Source organism: Rattus norvegicus, chromosome X (genome assembly GCF_021556685.1).
Source record: "Rattus norvegicus strain SHRSP/BbbUtx chromosome X, alternate assembly SHRSP_T2T, whole genome shotgun sequence".
Classification (NCBI taxonomy): Eukaryota; Metazoa; Chordata; class Mammalia; order Rodentia; family Muridae; genus Rattus; species Rattus norvegicus.
In genome coordinates this window covers 124,884,865-124,901,632 of record NC_141554.1, presented here as the reverse complement: position 1 = coordinate 124,901,632, position 16,768 = coordinate 124,884,865, and the positions used below count along the sequence as shown (strand labels likewise).

At 44.6% G+C, this 16,768-nt stretch overlaps 1 protein-coding gene across 11 annotated transcripts in view; it reads left to right on the top strand.

The window, feature by feature from the left end:
* Positions 1 to 16,768, top strand: part of Septin6 (septin 6) — a 76,595-nt gene that overhangs the window by 35,153 nt on the left and 24,674 nt on the right. For all 11 annotated transcript variants that reach the window (XM_087600820.1, XM_087600818.1, XM_087600815.1 and 8 more), the window contains 2 exon segments: positions 7,348 to 7,534; positions 11,517 to 11,678. In XM_087600820.1, the coding sequence (XP_087456946.1) occupies positions 7,348 to 7,534; positions 11,517 to 11,678 (349 nt within the window).

Here is a 16,768-nt window from a genome sequence, read left to right as displayed (position 1 = left end):
TCTTTCCATCTCTTCTTTTACATAGATCCCTGAGCCTAGAAGGGAAGGGTTTGGTAAAGACATCCCACTTAGGCCTGGGAGCTCTCACTGTTTATATTGTGCAGTTGTGGGTCTCTGTGTTAATAACCATCTACTGCAAAAAAAAAAAAAAAACCAAAAACAAAAAAAGTTCAAGGTCATTCTCCGATATATAGTGGGTTCGAGGTCAGCTTGGGCTATATGAGACCCTTTAAAAAACTGAAAAGGAAAGAAAAAGGGACCTCTCTCCACTCATTAAATATTTATTGGGCATCTGTGCTAGATACAGATTCCAAACTTGACTGCTTAGGAAAGGGAAGGCACAGGGACATTGTTGGAGAGGTTCAGAGTTGAGAAGGATTAGATTAAAAAGAGTTCTCTTTTGAGATGAGAAGAGACTTAATTATGCTCATAAATTGAGGGGAAAGCGTCAGTAGGAAGAGAGGAGACAGAGCATGGAACAAGGATTTCAAAGAGGCTGCAAGGGATGAGACCATGTGCACAGGGATAACAAGCCTTGCAAAGCTAAGAGACACTTCATCCTTAGACGAGAAGGAAATGAGAGGGTGGGTCCTTCTTTAAAGCTCAGGGGATGAGGTTGTATGAGCTTTGTGGTCTCAGTTCTGTCGGTAAAGTAAGCTGTCAGACTGTCATGTGACTGATGGGGTCGAGAATCATTTTGGAGCCGGAGAGATCAAATTAAAGATGAAATGATAAATGAGAGAATAGTGGCAGATGAGCCAGCCAAGGCCAAGCAAGGGGCCTGTTATATTACTCTGGAGGTTCGGATGCAGTTAGAGGCATTTGTAGGGAGCAGAGAAAAGCCCAAGAGATGTCCCACATGAATGTATATTTTGACGTGGGCATGGCCATGTCAAAGATATCCCAAGGCCTTTGGACCTATGGGACGATTGGAAAAGGCTATTAGCCATATGATTCAGGCTCAAGAGAAATAGCAACTCTATCTCCTTTTATCATTGATCAGTGTGTGCAAACACTAGTAACTGTAGTCCCCACCTCCCAAATATTTATGCTGGAAACTGCTCGCCTCCAGAGACCTCCTATAAGAGACTAGCTAGCCCTTGCTCCTGTGCTGTACCTAATAAACACACAGAGGTTCCAGGTGGTGGGGATACAGGTAGCAGAGCCTAACGTGATCTCAGGTTCACGGTGTGTGTGTGTGTGTGTGTGTGTGTGTGTGTGTGTGTGTGTGTGTGTGTGTGTCCTTTCTTTATTCCCTTGCCAGGGTTCTGTGACCCAGGACACATGGGAGTTGTCAGGCCATGAATTATAAAAGTGTCAAGAACCAGAGTTTTGTACTTGTGTTCAGCCAACTTTAACAGCAATGTAGTCAGAACCCGAAATTTATTCAGTTCTTATTTTACTAGGCCGGCGGGGTGGAAGGACAGGGCTGGAATATAGCTGAAGGTGTCGATAAGAATGTTTCATAATGGGCATAGTGCGGCACTTCTGTAGTCCTAGCTATTAGAAAGACTGAAACAGGACAATTGCTTGAGCCAAAGTTCAAGACCAGCTGGCCAACATAGCAGGATCCTGTCTCAAAAAACAAAACTGTGGTTCGGTTGACCAGTCATATATGATTCTGCTTTGGCAGACAAGGAGCTGAGATCAGGAGGACTTTGGTATCCTGTGAAAGAAGGAAGGGACCCAGACTCCTGAGCATTCTGAGGAGACAACTCACACTTAGGAGGATCAAAGACACAAGGCAGCTAGTAGACACCAGATTGTGGTCAGAGGGTTACATGTTACAGGGAGGATTTCTTGGGTGGGGAGCAGAGGGAGCCAAAGTTATGAAGTCAGGGCAGTCACAGCATTTGGAGACTGGAAAACTGATGAGTTGGTAGCAGGTTCATTGGAATCACGTAGAGTGGGGAGAAAGATTGAGCCAGGTACTTTTGAAGGAAGATAGGCTAGGTCTCTAAAGAAAAGAGGGTTTGCATTGACACGAAGGAAGAAGGGATTTCCAGAGGAATTGTCTACAAGAGCTCCACGATGACTTACCTTATCTTACCTCAAGGTGCATGGGTTGTAGGGAAAAGAAACATATCCTGGAGATGGCTGCTGACTCCTAGTGTCTCCTGGGGAGAATTAGGTTTCAGTCAGGTGAACAGGTTAATGACAGATGCCAGCACTTCTCAGACTCCAGTATGTACCCAAACCACTGGGGCTCCTGATGAACTCAGATGAAGAGGAACAATCCAGTGGCATTTAATACAGTGACAACTGCCACCACCACTGTCTGTTGTTCAGCCATCACCTCTGCACAGTTCCCACACATTCGCTTCACCCCCAAAGAAAACTCAATGAGCATGTCTCCATTCCTTGCTCACCTCAGCTTCCAGGAATCCCTTTAAAAAATATTTGTTTATTTATTTTATGAGTACTACACTATAGCTGTCTTCACGCACACCAGAAGAGGCCATCAGATACCATTATAGAACTGGGAACTCAGAACCACCGGAAGAGCATTCAGTGCTCTTAACCACTGAGCCATCTCTCCTGCCTGAAACACTATTAATTTACGTCTCTAAAAATTTCACTGGTCCAGGTGCTTCATATAAATGAAATCACATGGAATTTGTCTATAGATGAGTGTCTTCCTCCCTCCAGCCCCTCCCCCTCTTTTCAGTGTTGGGGATGGATCCCAGGGCCACACCTGTGTTAGTCAGGTTGCATTAGAATTTCTTTATAGCTGAAGCTCTTTAATGTCTGGCTAGTCCTCGTTTTCTTTACACAATCATTGGTTGATAGACATGTGGGCTGCTTCTGTTGTGTAGCTCTGTTTAATAGTTTCTTCACTCTCCTTACACTCACTAAATTTTAGCTCCCCACCTTTCTACTCTATTCTTGGTTTTGTTTTGGTTTTTTTAGACAGAGTTTTGATGTGTAGCCCTGGGTGTCCTGGAATTCACTATATAGACCAGGCTGGCCTTGAACTCAGAGAGATCCTCCTTCCTCTGCTTCTTGAATGCTGGGATTAAAGGCGTGCTCCACCACTGCCCAGCCAGATCCCCACCTTTCTTCGTTGCTTAAACTTGTCAGGCTGGCTTCTGCGAGGAGCATTATTACAGACTGCTCTTCCATTGCCCTTCTGGATCTCACTGTGAGTTGCTGGTGGTGCTCATCCTTGCAGCTCGGATGCTGTACCCTCAGAAAACCGTCCTTGATAATGGTATCAAAGCAGCAGAATTGGGCTGGAGAGATGGCTCAGTGGTTAAGAGCACTGACTGCTCTTCCAGAGGTCCTGAGTTCAAATCCCAGCAACCACATGGTGGCTCACAACCATCTGTAACAGGATCTGATGCCCTCTTCTGGTGTGTCTGAATAAAGTGATAAATAAATCTTTAAAAAAAAATGGGGTTGGGGATTTAGCTCAGTGGTAGAGCACTTGCCTAGGAAGTGCAAGGCCCTGGGTTCGGTCCCCAGCTCAGAAAAAAAGAACCAAAAAAAAAAAAAAAAAAAGCAGAATTCCCAGTACTTCCTATTCGGTACCCTATTGTAGTGTCTCCATAGACCATTGTGCCATTTAGCCCATGGCCTCCTTCTCAAAATAACTTCTGAATGCTGAAAATGTAACAATTGCATTAAAAATACAGTTATCAAAATATTTTTAAATTATGATTTAGTCACCCATATGCTTCTGTTAAGTTCCAAAATAATATCTATTTTCAGGCTTCATAATTACCAGAATACAGAAACTATGGTGGATGATATATATGCTATTTTGACATATGTACAACCACTGGAATGAGAAAGAAAAATATGAGTGATCTGCATAGAAAAATCACAGGTCCTACAGACAATACTATACATTATTGTCTCAGTTTGTAACTGAAGAAAGTGGAAATTTTCACATAGAGATGTATTTCATTCCTGTGCAAGTTTGTGGATTCTCTAAATTCTATCCGTGTTTAGAACTGTATGGATAAAAATGAAGAGATGGCTCAGTAGTTAAGAATACTGGTTGTTCTACCAGAGGACCCAGGTTCAATTCCCATCACCCACCTTGGACCTTACAACTGTCTGTAACTCCAGCTTTAGGGGAGCCATTGTCATCTTTTGGCCTCCATAGATACTAGAGATGCATGAGGTGCCCAGACACACATGCAGGCAAAACACCTTTACATGCTAGAAAAGAATTGCGTGAAATGTTCTGTAAAAGTCACAAACTTATTACCTTAACGGGAAAAAGAGTAATTGTAGTCATGAAGAAGGATACAGTCTGCCAGAGAAGAAAGTGCTAGAAGAAAGCTGTCTTCTGCAGCCCTCCATGGAACTAGTGGGTGGGCCATACCTTGGGAGGGGCATGAGTAAAATAGTGCCTTAAAGAAAGAAACAGATGCTTTCTGTGCCCCCGGAATGGAGTTCAGTAAGGATAGCAACATGTGGAGAAGAGATAGCCACTGAGGGCAGCTCCTCCATGGGGGCAGAGGTGAGGGAGCTGGGAGAGTAGGTGGAATCCTTACTATGTGCCAGACAGCAGGCCAGATACTGGCAATACAAAGCTGAGTGAGACAAAGATGAGTCAGCCATCTTTCAGATCTCATTAAACCCAACCCTGGTGGCAGTCTGACTGGTCTGTGCACCCCTTCAGACACTCTGGGGGCCAGATGAAGTGGGGATAAGATGAACATGGAGTTTCAGGTATTCAAGAGGAAGAAAGCTGAGGGGAAAAAAAATCTGCTCTTCTGTTTCCCCTGCCCCTTTGTGTGGAGCAAAAACTGAAGTAAAAAAAAAAAAGAAGTTATGTAATAGAGAAAAGCAAAGCCATGCCCTGATCATATTATTCAAACCAGCTACCCAGCTGAAAATTAGCTGCGTCTGCTCTCACTGTGAATTCTTCAGGAGCCTTCTAAGACTCTTTGCTACCTAAGGGATCATTTGCGCTTCAAAACAGTCTAGGATGGGGAGGGGGAAATCAAAGAAAGAAAGAATGAATGATATTTTTAGTTTTTTTTCCCTTTGGGGGGCCAGAGATACCTGGATCTCTTCCTGTCCCCGGTTGATTCTCGGGATGAAGGATGCTGTGGTTCTTTTTTTAAATGCTGCTTTCTTCCTCGCTCCTTGGGGGCCCTTTCACAAAGGCTCACGTAGGGAGCTGCGGCAGGTGGGAGGTGTTGGCTGGGCTCATGTCCCCCTTTGATCATTCTCTTCTGGCAACAGAATCTGAAAACTCCCTGCCCTGGGCTGACAGAATGAATCTCTTTCTCCCTGAAGAGAGGCAGCATCTGCAGTGGAGAGGCAGTATGCAAACTGACGTGATGAGAAGAGAATAGGGCTGGAGCTGAAATGACCTACTTAGAGGGAAAACATGATGTTAGGGTCATGGGTGAAGCAGAGGCCCTTGAGATGGCTCAGTAGGTAAAGATATTTGCCACTAAGCCTGGTGACCTGAGGTCCGCCCCTGGATCTCTCATAGTGAAAAGAGAGAGCTGACTCTCATGAGTTGTCCTCTGACTTCCACACTTATGCTGTGGCACATACACCTACACATATAAACAGTAAATAAGTATAGTTTTAAAAAGGAAGGAAGAGATTGCCAGGGTAATTTGGGTGGCATCAGTGCAGACAGGTCAAGGAAGAAAGGAATTTCCATGAAGGCCCAGTACAGGGAGGAGGAGTGAGCTGACTATTTTTTGAAGTTTTAAAAAATTAATATATATTAATAATATATGATAATGGGTTCTACTATGACACTTTTGTGCATGTACATGGTGTATTTTTTTATTATATCCACTCCCCATTACCCTCTCTGGTCCCCTTTCCGCTGATCTCCTCCCATATCTCAAGTAGCCCCCTCTTTTACTTTTATTTCTATAAATAGAGGTATTTTAATAATCATATTTTCATTTGTTTGTGTGTGCCTACATGCATGTGTGCATGTACATGTGTACCATGGTGCATATATAAAGGTCAGAGGGCGAGACTTCGAGAGAAAAACTGGAGAGAAAACCTCCAGTTTTCTGTTTCTATCATGTGGGCTCTGGGACTCAAACTCTAGTCCTCAGGTTTGGTGGCAGATGCCCTCACCCCCTGAGCCACCTCAACAGCTCCCTCTTCTACTTCCATGCCTTTGTGTATGTGTAGTTTAATTAGGGGTTACATATAGGAGCATGGATTAGTTATAGAAACATGGGCAACTCACCAGTGGGTACACTACTGAAGAAAATTCTTTCACGCAGTGACTAACAGCCTATAGACTCGCTAATGTTGGGGGGCCTTGATGGATCAGGTGTGGTGGTACACTTTTGTAATTCTAGTACTCAGGAAGCTGAGGCAGGAGGTTCATGAGTTTGAGGCCAGCCTAAGCTACATAATAAATCCCACGCCACCTTAGGCTACGTAGCAAGACGTTGTCTTAAAATAAACAGACTGAGCTACGTGTATGGTGGTAGATGCCTTTATTCCTGGCACTGGGGAGGTAGAGATAGACAGATCTCTGAGACCTCGGGGCTAGCCTGGTATACATAGCAAGTTCCAGGACTACCAAGGTTATAATAAGACTTTGTATCAAAAAAGGAATGAATGAATGAGCAATCGAATGAATACGTCTTATTGAGTCATGGAGGCTGCCTAGGGGAGTTTTGCACGGATACTGAGTGAGCTGGGGTTCCTGTATAGATGATATGGGGGAAGAATCTTTATCAAATTTTGTCTGGCTGCTTCGATGAGAAGTAGAAGAATATGTGGCTGTGGAGGTTGCTAATTGGTGTGCTCCACTCATTGCTGCAAGAACGAGCAAAGACCCCACAGCACTGTACATAATTCTCCTGAGGCGGATCACAGAGCTGTCTTGTGTACACAGCTCTGGTCCAAAAGCATGGTGTAAGGAGATGCAGGAACCCTCTAATGGGCTTAGATCGAGGGCCGAATATGAAGGAATGTCATCCCAACTACAGAGCCCACCAGTGACTCCAGATTGCCTCAGGACCCATGGATCTGAGAGAACAGTAACTCCTGGGAAGCATCAGTGAGCAAGCTAATACCACATATATATTTACACTGCTGTATCACAGAAGGGATTTTGAGCATACATAGAGAAGGCTTAGGAAGGAGTTAGGTATTAAACTGAGCTCTGAGGTATGCAAACACAGGATTGGAATAAAGAAAGAGAAATAGTCATTCCACCCTGAAGAAATAAGTTGGGCTCATGTATGCACCAAGAAGTCGACCAAAGCTGACAGTAGAAGAAATAGAGAAGCCAGAGTACGTGAGGGAAGGTACAGTTACGCAGGACACTGCATTTCTAACTAGGACTGACTGTCAGAGCCCAAGCATTTGAAGCCATTTCTCTTCTCTCTGCTCTAGCTACAAGCCCATCGTGGAATTCATTGATGCTCAGTTTGAGGCCTACCTACAGGAGGAGCTGAAGATCCGGAGAGTACTGCACTCCTACCATGACTCCCGAATCCACGCCTGCTTGTATTTCATTGCCCCGACAGGGCATTCGCTTAAGTCTCTGGACCTAGTAACCATGAAGAAGCTGGATAGTAAGGTATGAGGCAGGACCTGGGGTTGTGCGAGCTGGACTCTTACTGATATAATACACAATGAGTACTGGATTCCAGTAGAGGTTTTATGGAATCCTAATCCAATCCTTTGTTACCTTCCTCTATAAAGATGATATTAAAGATCCTGCATTTGTGTCATATGCTGTCATCTGGATTCCTAATATTAGGGACGGACATGGCCTGAGTGCTTTCCACCCCGTCTGTCTTGGAAATAAAGATGGACACAAGCCAGATGGCTGTTCAAGGCTGAAGGTGCTGGGTTTGCAATGGAAAGTGGTTTTCTTTCCTTAAAAAGTTAGATTTCTTTTACTTTATGGTTTGGAGTACTTTACCTGTATGCATGTTAACCCTAGCACCATGCCTGGTGCGGAAAGACTTCAGAAGACGTTGAATTCCCTAGAAGTAGAGTTAAGGATGACTGTGAGGCAACACATGAGTGCTGGAAACCAAAGCCGGCTCTTCTGCAGGAGCAGTGAGTGCTCTGAACTGCTAAGCCATCTCTCCAGCCATGTGCAAGGCCCCACATTCAATTCCCAGCACCAAAGCAACAAAACAAATTGAACACTGGATTCTTTCAAAAGCCCAATTACTATAGTTTTTCTTTCCTAACATTTGGCATGTGCCAAATACTGTGTGCTTATACATGATACTCCATCTTTTTTTTCATTTATATTGTGTTATATGTTTTCATGTGTACATATGCATTTTGCATGCATGCTCGTACATGTGTGTAGGTGCATATGCATGTGGGTGCTTGTGCATATGGAGACTGAAGATTGATATCAGAATCATCCTGTCATCTCCCTTTCACCTTATTCATTGAGGCAGAGTCTCAACCATGCCAGGTTTCAGCCATAGGCTAGTCGTGCGGGCTAGCTTGCTCTGGGAATCCTGTCTTTGCCTTCTGAGGCTGAATTATAGGCAGACTACCTTGCCCACCAGACGTGTTTGTGAGCTCTCAGGAACCTAATGCAGAAAGAGCTTAGCCAGTGAAATATTCCCTTTTTTTGTTGTTTGTTTGTTTGTTTAACAAAAAGTGTTTTATTATATTTTTTGTAATTTTTAAATTTTCATTTACTTTTTTAATCAAAAAATGTTATGCAATACATTCTGATCAGGGTTTTCCCCTCCCCTAACTTCTCCCAGGTCCTCCCCACCCAACACCCAACTCCATATTCTCTCTCTCTCTCTCTCTCTCTCTCTCTCTCTCTCTCTCTCATTGAAAAAGAAAACTAAAAGAAACTTCATGAAAACAAAAACCAAATCTATAAGTAAAGACTAATAAGAAAACAAAGCAATGTGAGACAAGACATCTACAAAAACACCGTTGAGTTCACTTCGCCCATGTACTGCTGGGCCTGGGGCATACTCTGGGAGACTTCATGGAAAAAAAATCCACTTTTTCCTTTGCAAGTGGGTGTCAGTTATAGACAGCTTACTGGTTAGAGATGGAGCCTGTGCTTACATCTCAACAATTGGATTCCGTATGGCTTGGACCTGTGCCTGCCGCCAACAGTCTCTGTGAGTCGATGCCTGCATCAGTCCCATTGTGTCTTGGAGGTGCTGTTTCCTTGGAGTCGTTCATCCCCTCTGGCTCCTACAGTCTTTCCACCTCCTCTTCACATAGATCTCTAAGTCCTCAGAGAAGGAGTTTGATGGAGACATCTCACTGGGACTGAATGCTCCGAAGTCTCCCTTTCTGTACGATGTCTGGTCTTGGGGCCCCGCGTGAGTTCTCGTCTACTGTAAGAAGCTTCTCTGATGAAGGTTGAACAAGGCACTGATCTATGCGTATAGCAGAATGTCGTTAGGAGTCATTTTGTGCAGTGTTCTTTGAGCAGAACTGTAATATTTGGTTTTCCCCTAGGCCCATTCCCTATCCAGTCTCAGGTATAGCACTGTCAGGCATGGGTTCCATCTCATGGAGTGACCCTTAAATCCAACTAGATGGTTGTTGTTACGTCCACAATGGTTCTGCCACTATTACACTAGCCTCTCACTCAGGTTGGCGACCATTGTAGGTTGCAGGGTTTGTAGCTGGCTGGGTGATTGTCCTTCTCCTTTGGTAGTGTATGGAGTATATTCCAGTACCATGAACACTTGTCAGTAGGGGTGAAGGCTCTAATTAGGCATGCTCAGCTTCTCGGTGTTTGATAAGAGTGTGGAATTGTTGTCTCCAGCAATAAAGACTGGGCCCTGTTTTTGTCCTTCTGATAACCTAGTGTAGTCAGGTATGGTTAGTCACATTTTACACGTGAGAGCTCTGAGGCATGGAGAGGCAAATAGCTTGTTCAAGGTCACACAGACAGCGTGTAATGAAGCTGAGATTTGGCTTCAGCTCTCTCGCTGCAACTTATTTCAGTACACAAAAGTCTAATTTACATGTAGTCATTTGGTAGCATCGCCATTATAAAAACTGAATGTCAGCTATAATCAGAATAAGAGTAGTTTTTCCATTTTTGCAGCAATGAGCTCACTGCTCATGAATAATAGGCTGCTCCTGAAATGTCTTCATGCCCAGCATGCCACTGTATAGGACAGCAATGAGCCATGTGGTGGGCAGCCTGGTGGGTGGGCTGCATTAAGTAAGCAGTTTTCAGTTTATGTTTATTGTGCACCAAAGAGGACTTGGCCAAAAAATGACAAGGAGATTTAGAGGAGATTTAGATTTGGCAAAGATTCTGATCTCTTGACCTCACTCCCCCAATCCCGGCAAAGACTTCAAAGAAGATAACTGCAAGTCCTGGTCTTAAACCAGCATCCGAAGCTATGTGGTATGAGCCTTTGGGGGACTTGGAAAGTTCGAATGAGACAGGACTTCAGTTCTAAAGCTCGCACAATCTCCTTTCAGAGCTCCAGGCCTGGGCATCATTCACAGGGCCCCAATGGGGTCTACTAGCAAGAATATGAGCTTTAACATGCTCTGTCTCCCCAAACCACTCCCATGCCAGATTCCTTTACCTTTAACAATAAAACATTTCTCCCATCCTAGAGGGATTTGGGCTTGCACTGGGCCTTCTTTTCTCTGGCTATCTGAAATTGGGCATTCGCACCTGCTTTCTTTACCCAGAAACCAACCTTCCAACTCAAGCATTAGTACCTTGTGTGGGGTGAGGTAGGGGGTGGTGTGTTGAGACAGGATCTCATGAAACTTAAAGCTACCCTCAAACCCACTCTGAGGCTGAAGATGACATTGAGTTGATCCTCCTGCCTCCACCTCTCCAGTGCTGGGATTGTAGGTGGAGCTGAGGATGGAACTAAGCTAACATCCTACCAGCTGAGCTGTATCCCCAGCCCCGGTCTATCATTTCTGTGTAAGTTTCATGACAAATTAGTAACACTGGGTCTTCTGTGCTTAATTGGATGCTCTAACTTAGAGAGGCACATGTTCATCATCACCAAGTTCTGTCCCTGCTTCTTTTTTCTGACACCTCCTGTGTGGATTTGTGTTATATCTTGCTGGACCAGCCTAGGTTGAATGGGTTGGGACAACTTACTGCTACCAACAAATGTCCACCTGTCACCTTGTAAACCACAGATTCCCTGTCATCTTTCTTTGAATCACTCTAGGGGTAACCTTGATTCCAAGGTAGATAGCTCATAGTTGTTACTAGCTTTGGAATAAGGCTGACTTGGATTTGAATTTTACTTCTGCTACTTATTTGTCCTGTGGCCTTAGACAAGTTACTTAACCTCTGTGTGGTTCAATTTCACATTGGTAAAACACTAGTAAAAACATCTTCTGGAAAAGTTACTGTTAAGATTAATTACGCTAAGCCATAGCCAGTGGCCAACCCATAGTAAGCACTCATTATTTTTTGTTATATTGTTGTTTGGCCAAAGGTGGAGAATGCTGGATCTGTTTGCTGAGCTTGCCCCTCTGGGCACTAATGGGAGTCCTAGGTTATGCAGTTGTTGGTTGCTAGTCAACAACAACCATTCCCACTTTGTTCCTCTTTTTCCTAGGTGAACATCATTCCCATCATTGCCAAGTCAGATGCCATTTCTAAGAGTGAGCTGGCAAAGTTCAAGATCAAAATCACCAGTGAGCTTGTGAGCAATGGAGTCCAGATCTATCAGTTCCCCACAGATGATGAGTCGGTGGCCGAGATCAATGGAACCATGAATGTGAGTGGGAACACGGGGTTCACCTTTATGGGCTTGTGTTCTTCGCCATCCATCTTACGGTGGTAACTCTTGATTACCAGAGTCTCAGATATTGATGACAGAAGATCCGGAGCCTAAGTAGCTTCTGCTTTTACTGATGGCTGTCGCAAAGCCTCAGCAACCCAGATTAGTAACCAGGGAAAGGGAAAAGGCTGACTCTAGGCTGAGTGGACCCTTGTTGTTGGGATCAGCAACAAACAAGTTATGCCGCCTTTCTTGCAGTCTCTAGTCTGCTGGGATTGTAGGTGGAGCTGAGGATGGGTATCCAGACCTCTCCTCCTCCTCCTTTGTGGCTCATGTATGTGTTTATAGATGTGTGGAGGTATATGTTCATGTGTGTGGATACATGAGGCTGATGTTGGGGGTCTTCCTCAATCACTCTCTACTGTATTTATTGTGGTAGGGTCTCATGCTGAAACCAGAGCTCAACAATACCTCATAGTCTCTGCTGGCCAACGGGCCCTGGGGCTCCCCTGCCTGTGCCTTCTGACTACCAGGATTACAGGAAGCTGCAGGCTAACTTTTGTGTGAGGGCTGAGGATCTGAACTCAGGTCCTTGAGCTTACCAGGCAAGTGCTTTTAGCCACTGTGGTATCCCTCCAACCCTCTAATCACCTTTTCAACAGCCCTCAAATCTAAGTCAGACTAGAGACTGCAAGAAAGGCATAACTTGTTTGTTGCTGATCCCAACAATGCTGGAGCAGTGGGTCCAGCAAAAGACACAGAGGCTGAAAAAGTTGGTTGGCCTCAGAGGATGGGCTGTTGTCCAAGAATTAATCCCTGTTGTCAAAGAGGGACAATGAAAAATAGCTTCCAATTTTGCTAGCAACCACAAGTGATTGTTTTTAAAGATTTTAGTTTTATTTTATGTGTATGAGCGTTTTGCCTGTGTGTAAGGAGACCATGTACATCTAATCTGCAGGGAGATCAGAACTCCTGAGACAGGAGTTACAGATGGTTGTGTGCTGAGAATCAAACCTGGGTCCTCTGCAAGGGCACCAAGTACTCTTAACAACTGTGCCATCTCTCTAGTCCCAGTGATGTTATTTTTAAGCATCAAAGTTATGCTTTGCCTTATTAAGTATGAATGGATTTATAAAACGAATCCTCTTTCCTCCCCTCCCCCAGAGGAATGAGTAATAAAGAAGGCAGACAGTCAAACACTCCCCGTGCTTCTTTACAATGTGTTGCTGCGGTTGCTGTGAAAACTTCAATGTTGTGATTTCTAGGAGACAGCTAATAGCTTTCAGCAAGCCTCTGCTTCGGGAACAGATTTCTTTTTTCTCTATTGAGAGGCATCAGTTTTTCCTAATGACATAATGTCAGGGGACAGCCAAACTCAGGAAAGCCTTGTAATAAAAGCCATTTTTAGCAAACTTTTCCTGCTGCTGGTGCCCTCTAAGTTATCATTACAACATCAGCTGCCACCTCCTATGAAATGGCCAATGAATTAGCATAGCCAGGCAGCAAGTCACTGTCTAGCCTGATGTCCTGCCCATCAGCACAGCCCACCCAAGACAGGTTTATTAGTAGAAGCCCTCATCAGCCTTGACAAGTCTGACTTAACTGACTCGCATCTGCATGCCTTGTGGTAGGTGGAGTTGTGCTCCCCTTGACCTGCCGTGGGTATGGATAAAAATTACAAAACACAAAGCAATGCTGTCTTCTCCAGGAGTCAGGGCATCTTGGTGGAAATGAAAGACCGTTAAGATGAGAAAACCGAAAACGGTGCCCAGCCTGCAGAGAAACGGGAAGTGCGTTCTGGGTGTAGCTCATACTTATGTCTGGAAGCATCTAGTCACCTCAGGACCTTAGTCCCTGTAGATAGCTTCTGAACTCACTGTCCCTGAGTCATCAAGCAGTGTTCATCCTTGTGGTTTGCTTTGCTAAGAATGAATCGGCCTGGTAAGTTCTCAGCCATATGAAGGTGTCCCATGAAACCATTGTCACTACATTATGGGTTATGAGTGACAATTACCCTTTCTCTCTTCTCATCTCAAATCTGGCTTCCTGCTCAGCCCAGGGCCAATTCAGCCTCGGATTTGGAAACTTGCCAGTGCTGTGAAACAACTGTTCTCCAGCTATGGCAGAGGAGAGAGTGCCAGTCCCATGAAACTCGTAACAGTCCATAGCTTATCACTGCTTCACTTTGAACAACCAAATCAAAAGCTCGATGTGGCAGCACATGCCTATGATTCCGGTACTAAGGCAGGAGGATTATATGTTTGAGTCTGACCTAGGCTACATTTAACAAGACCTTGTCTCCAATAGAAAAGAAAGGTAAGCTAAATCTCGTGGGTTCAGGGTCATCCCTCTAAGCAGTATTGCTCAATATTCATTCCCTTGCTTTCGTTCCATCATGCCCTTTTGAATGGGAAGGGAGGAGAAGGGGTGCCTACAGCTAGGATGCCCGGACTTGGGCATATCTGTGTGAGGGGCCTGTATGGGAAGCCTTTGTGTTCTGTGTGCTGATTGGGAAGCAGAAGGGAGGAGTCACTGCTATAAGAAACACAGGAGTCCCTGGCCCACCTGCTACCACTACAACTGTATCAAAGTCTATAGAGAAACCACACAGTGGCAGCACCAGAGATGGGGACGGGGTGCTTGGGTGCTATGAGGACCAGGTGCTGGCCTTTCAATTCTAGATATAGTTCCGGATGCCCAGCCCTGCGCGTTATACAGCCAGTCATCATGGGAAATTGAAGAGGCAGAAGGGTTTTTTTTTTTTTACAGTTAGGGAAGATATTCATGCGGGAGCATGCCTGGCCTCGCCCTTGGCTTTTGGGTGGCTCTAGAAAACCTTATGTCAGATTGTGGGCAGGAGATGGAGAAGCTGGGGGTGAGGAAGAGAGAGTCTGCTGCATGCTATTTCCAACTCCTGCTGGGATTGCTCTCAAAGCTGTGGACCTTAAATCTCAAAATTGTCACATTGTTTCAGTTAATTCATTATTTTGAGACATGATTTCACTAAGTGGCCAAGGCTGTTCTTAAACTTGTGACCTTCTGCTTCCTGATTGCTGGCATTATAGGATGGAGTCACTGTGCCCAGCTTATTACTTGAATGCAATGTTATTGGTCTGGCAGAATGAGACACCTATAATCTCAGTACACGGGAGGTAGAGGCAGGAGGATCAGAAGTTTAAGGTTATCCTCAACAACATAGAGAGCTGGAGGATAGCCTGAACTACATGAGACCCTATTTATAAATAAATAAATAAATAAATAAATAAATAAATAAAATAATGCTATTCTTAGATTAGCTCAAACTGTAGCTAGCGGTTAAAGAACAGGCCCAGAACTTGATTAAGCTCAGTTAATTGGCCATTGGTTAGGCATTGGGTTTGATTCCCACAGAGACATTGTACTTGTGCCCAGTGAGGACACATGGTTGGCAAACTGGATCACAAGGAGGCGATAGGCATAGGCCTGTCCTCTCCATTGACTCAGCAGTGGTGCCCCCATTGTTTCCATGAACTTCTGTTGGGGTGACCAATGGTAATTGAGAGAATTAGGTGACAGTCTTGTTTAACCACTAGCCTGAAATGGGGGCAAGTAGAACCAGCCTCATAACTAGAAAACTCTGTCAACCCTGGGAAGAAGCCAAGGCCAGTCAGTATAGATCACCAGAAAAAATCCTGGGGGAATTTCATAGCCCAAAAGGATAAAAAATAGAAAACCACCTTTCCGGTCTTCAAAGCATAATGCATGTGGTTGAGCAAGAATAGAATAAGTCATGTAGGGTGGATCGCCAGACAACTTTCAAGTGGACCTAGGGGAGTGTAAGGTAGACAGGAGCTGGGAAGGTGATGCTTTGATTTGAAAGTGTTGCCCATGTGATGTATTGGGAGATGGAGCTGTGCGGGGCCTGATGATGCAGCTGTATAATCTCAAACACCCTGCAGGCTGAAGCAAGAGGATCACAAGGTGAAGATGTGCTTAGACTACAGAGTGAGTTCCCAGCTTGGGCACCTTAGTGAGACACTGTCTCCAAACAAAAATTTAAAAAGAAAGCTGAGAATACAGAACTCGGTGGTACAGCATATGCTTGACATGTACAAAGCACTGTGTTCCATTCCTAGGACTGATGATTTTTAAAAAGGGAGAGCTGGAGAAATGGCTCGGGGCTAAGAACACATACTACTCTTCCAGAGGACCTTAGTCCTGTTCTCAATACCCACATAGGGTAACTCACAACCTCCTGTAACTCCAGCTCCAGGGGATTTAACCCTTTCTTCTGCCCTCTAAGTATACCTGCCCTTGCATGCACACACCCACATACAGACATACACAATTAAAAATAAATCTTTATTCAAAAGAAGAGATTGAGGGTACTAGTGGCACAGTATGCCTTTAATCCCAGCACTCAGGAGGTAGAGGCAGAGAGATGTAGCTCTCTGTGAGTTCAAGGCCAATCTGTTCTAAAAAGTGGGTTTCAGGACAGCTAGGTCTGTTACACAGAGGAACCATGTCTCAAAACAAACAAACAAACAAACAAACAACAAACAAACAAAAAGAGTCAGAATCAGGGAGGGGGAGATCGGGCTTTTATAGTTATGTAAGCCATAAGGGCTGCTCCTTCACTAATAGGATTAAGGGTCTTTATAAAAGAGGCTCCATGCAGAATTTAGCTAGCTTGATCATCTGCCTTCTGCAATGGGAAGATGTAACAAGAAAACTCTCCTCAGACACCCAAATGTGGTACTACTTTGAGCTTAGATGGTCAGCCTCTGGAATTATTGAAAGAAAGGCCACTTATTTTCTTTATAAATTCCTTAGCCCCAGGTATCTTTTTCTGTAGTTATACAAAATGGACTAAATAGTGAGTCTGGAGCCGGACTCCCAAGACGAGCCCGAGGCTATGTGTTATAATAGCGCTCTGCACCTGGAAGATCTCCTATCTTGGTGTCCCTCAGCAGACGCTTAGGTAGAATTACACAAGGTCCCTTTAACAATCTGCTCATCATGGGTCAGCAGGGGCCTTGTCTTGAAACGAGTAAGAGTCTCCTCCCTGGAGCCACATATATGAAACACTGCTTGTCAGCTTCCTGCAG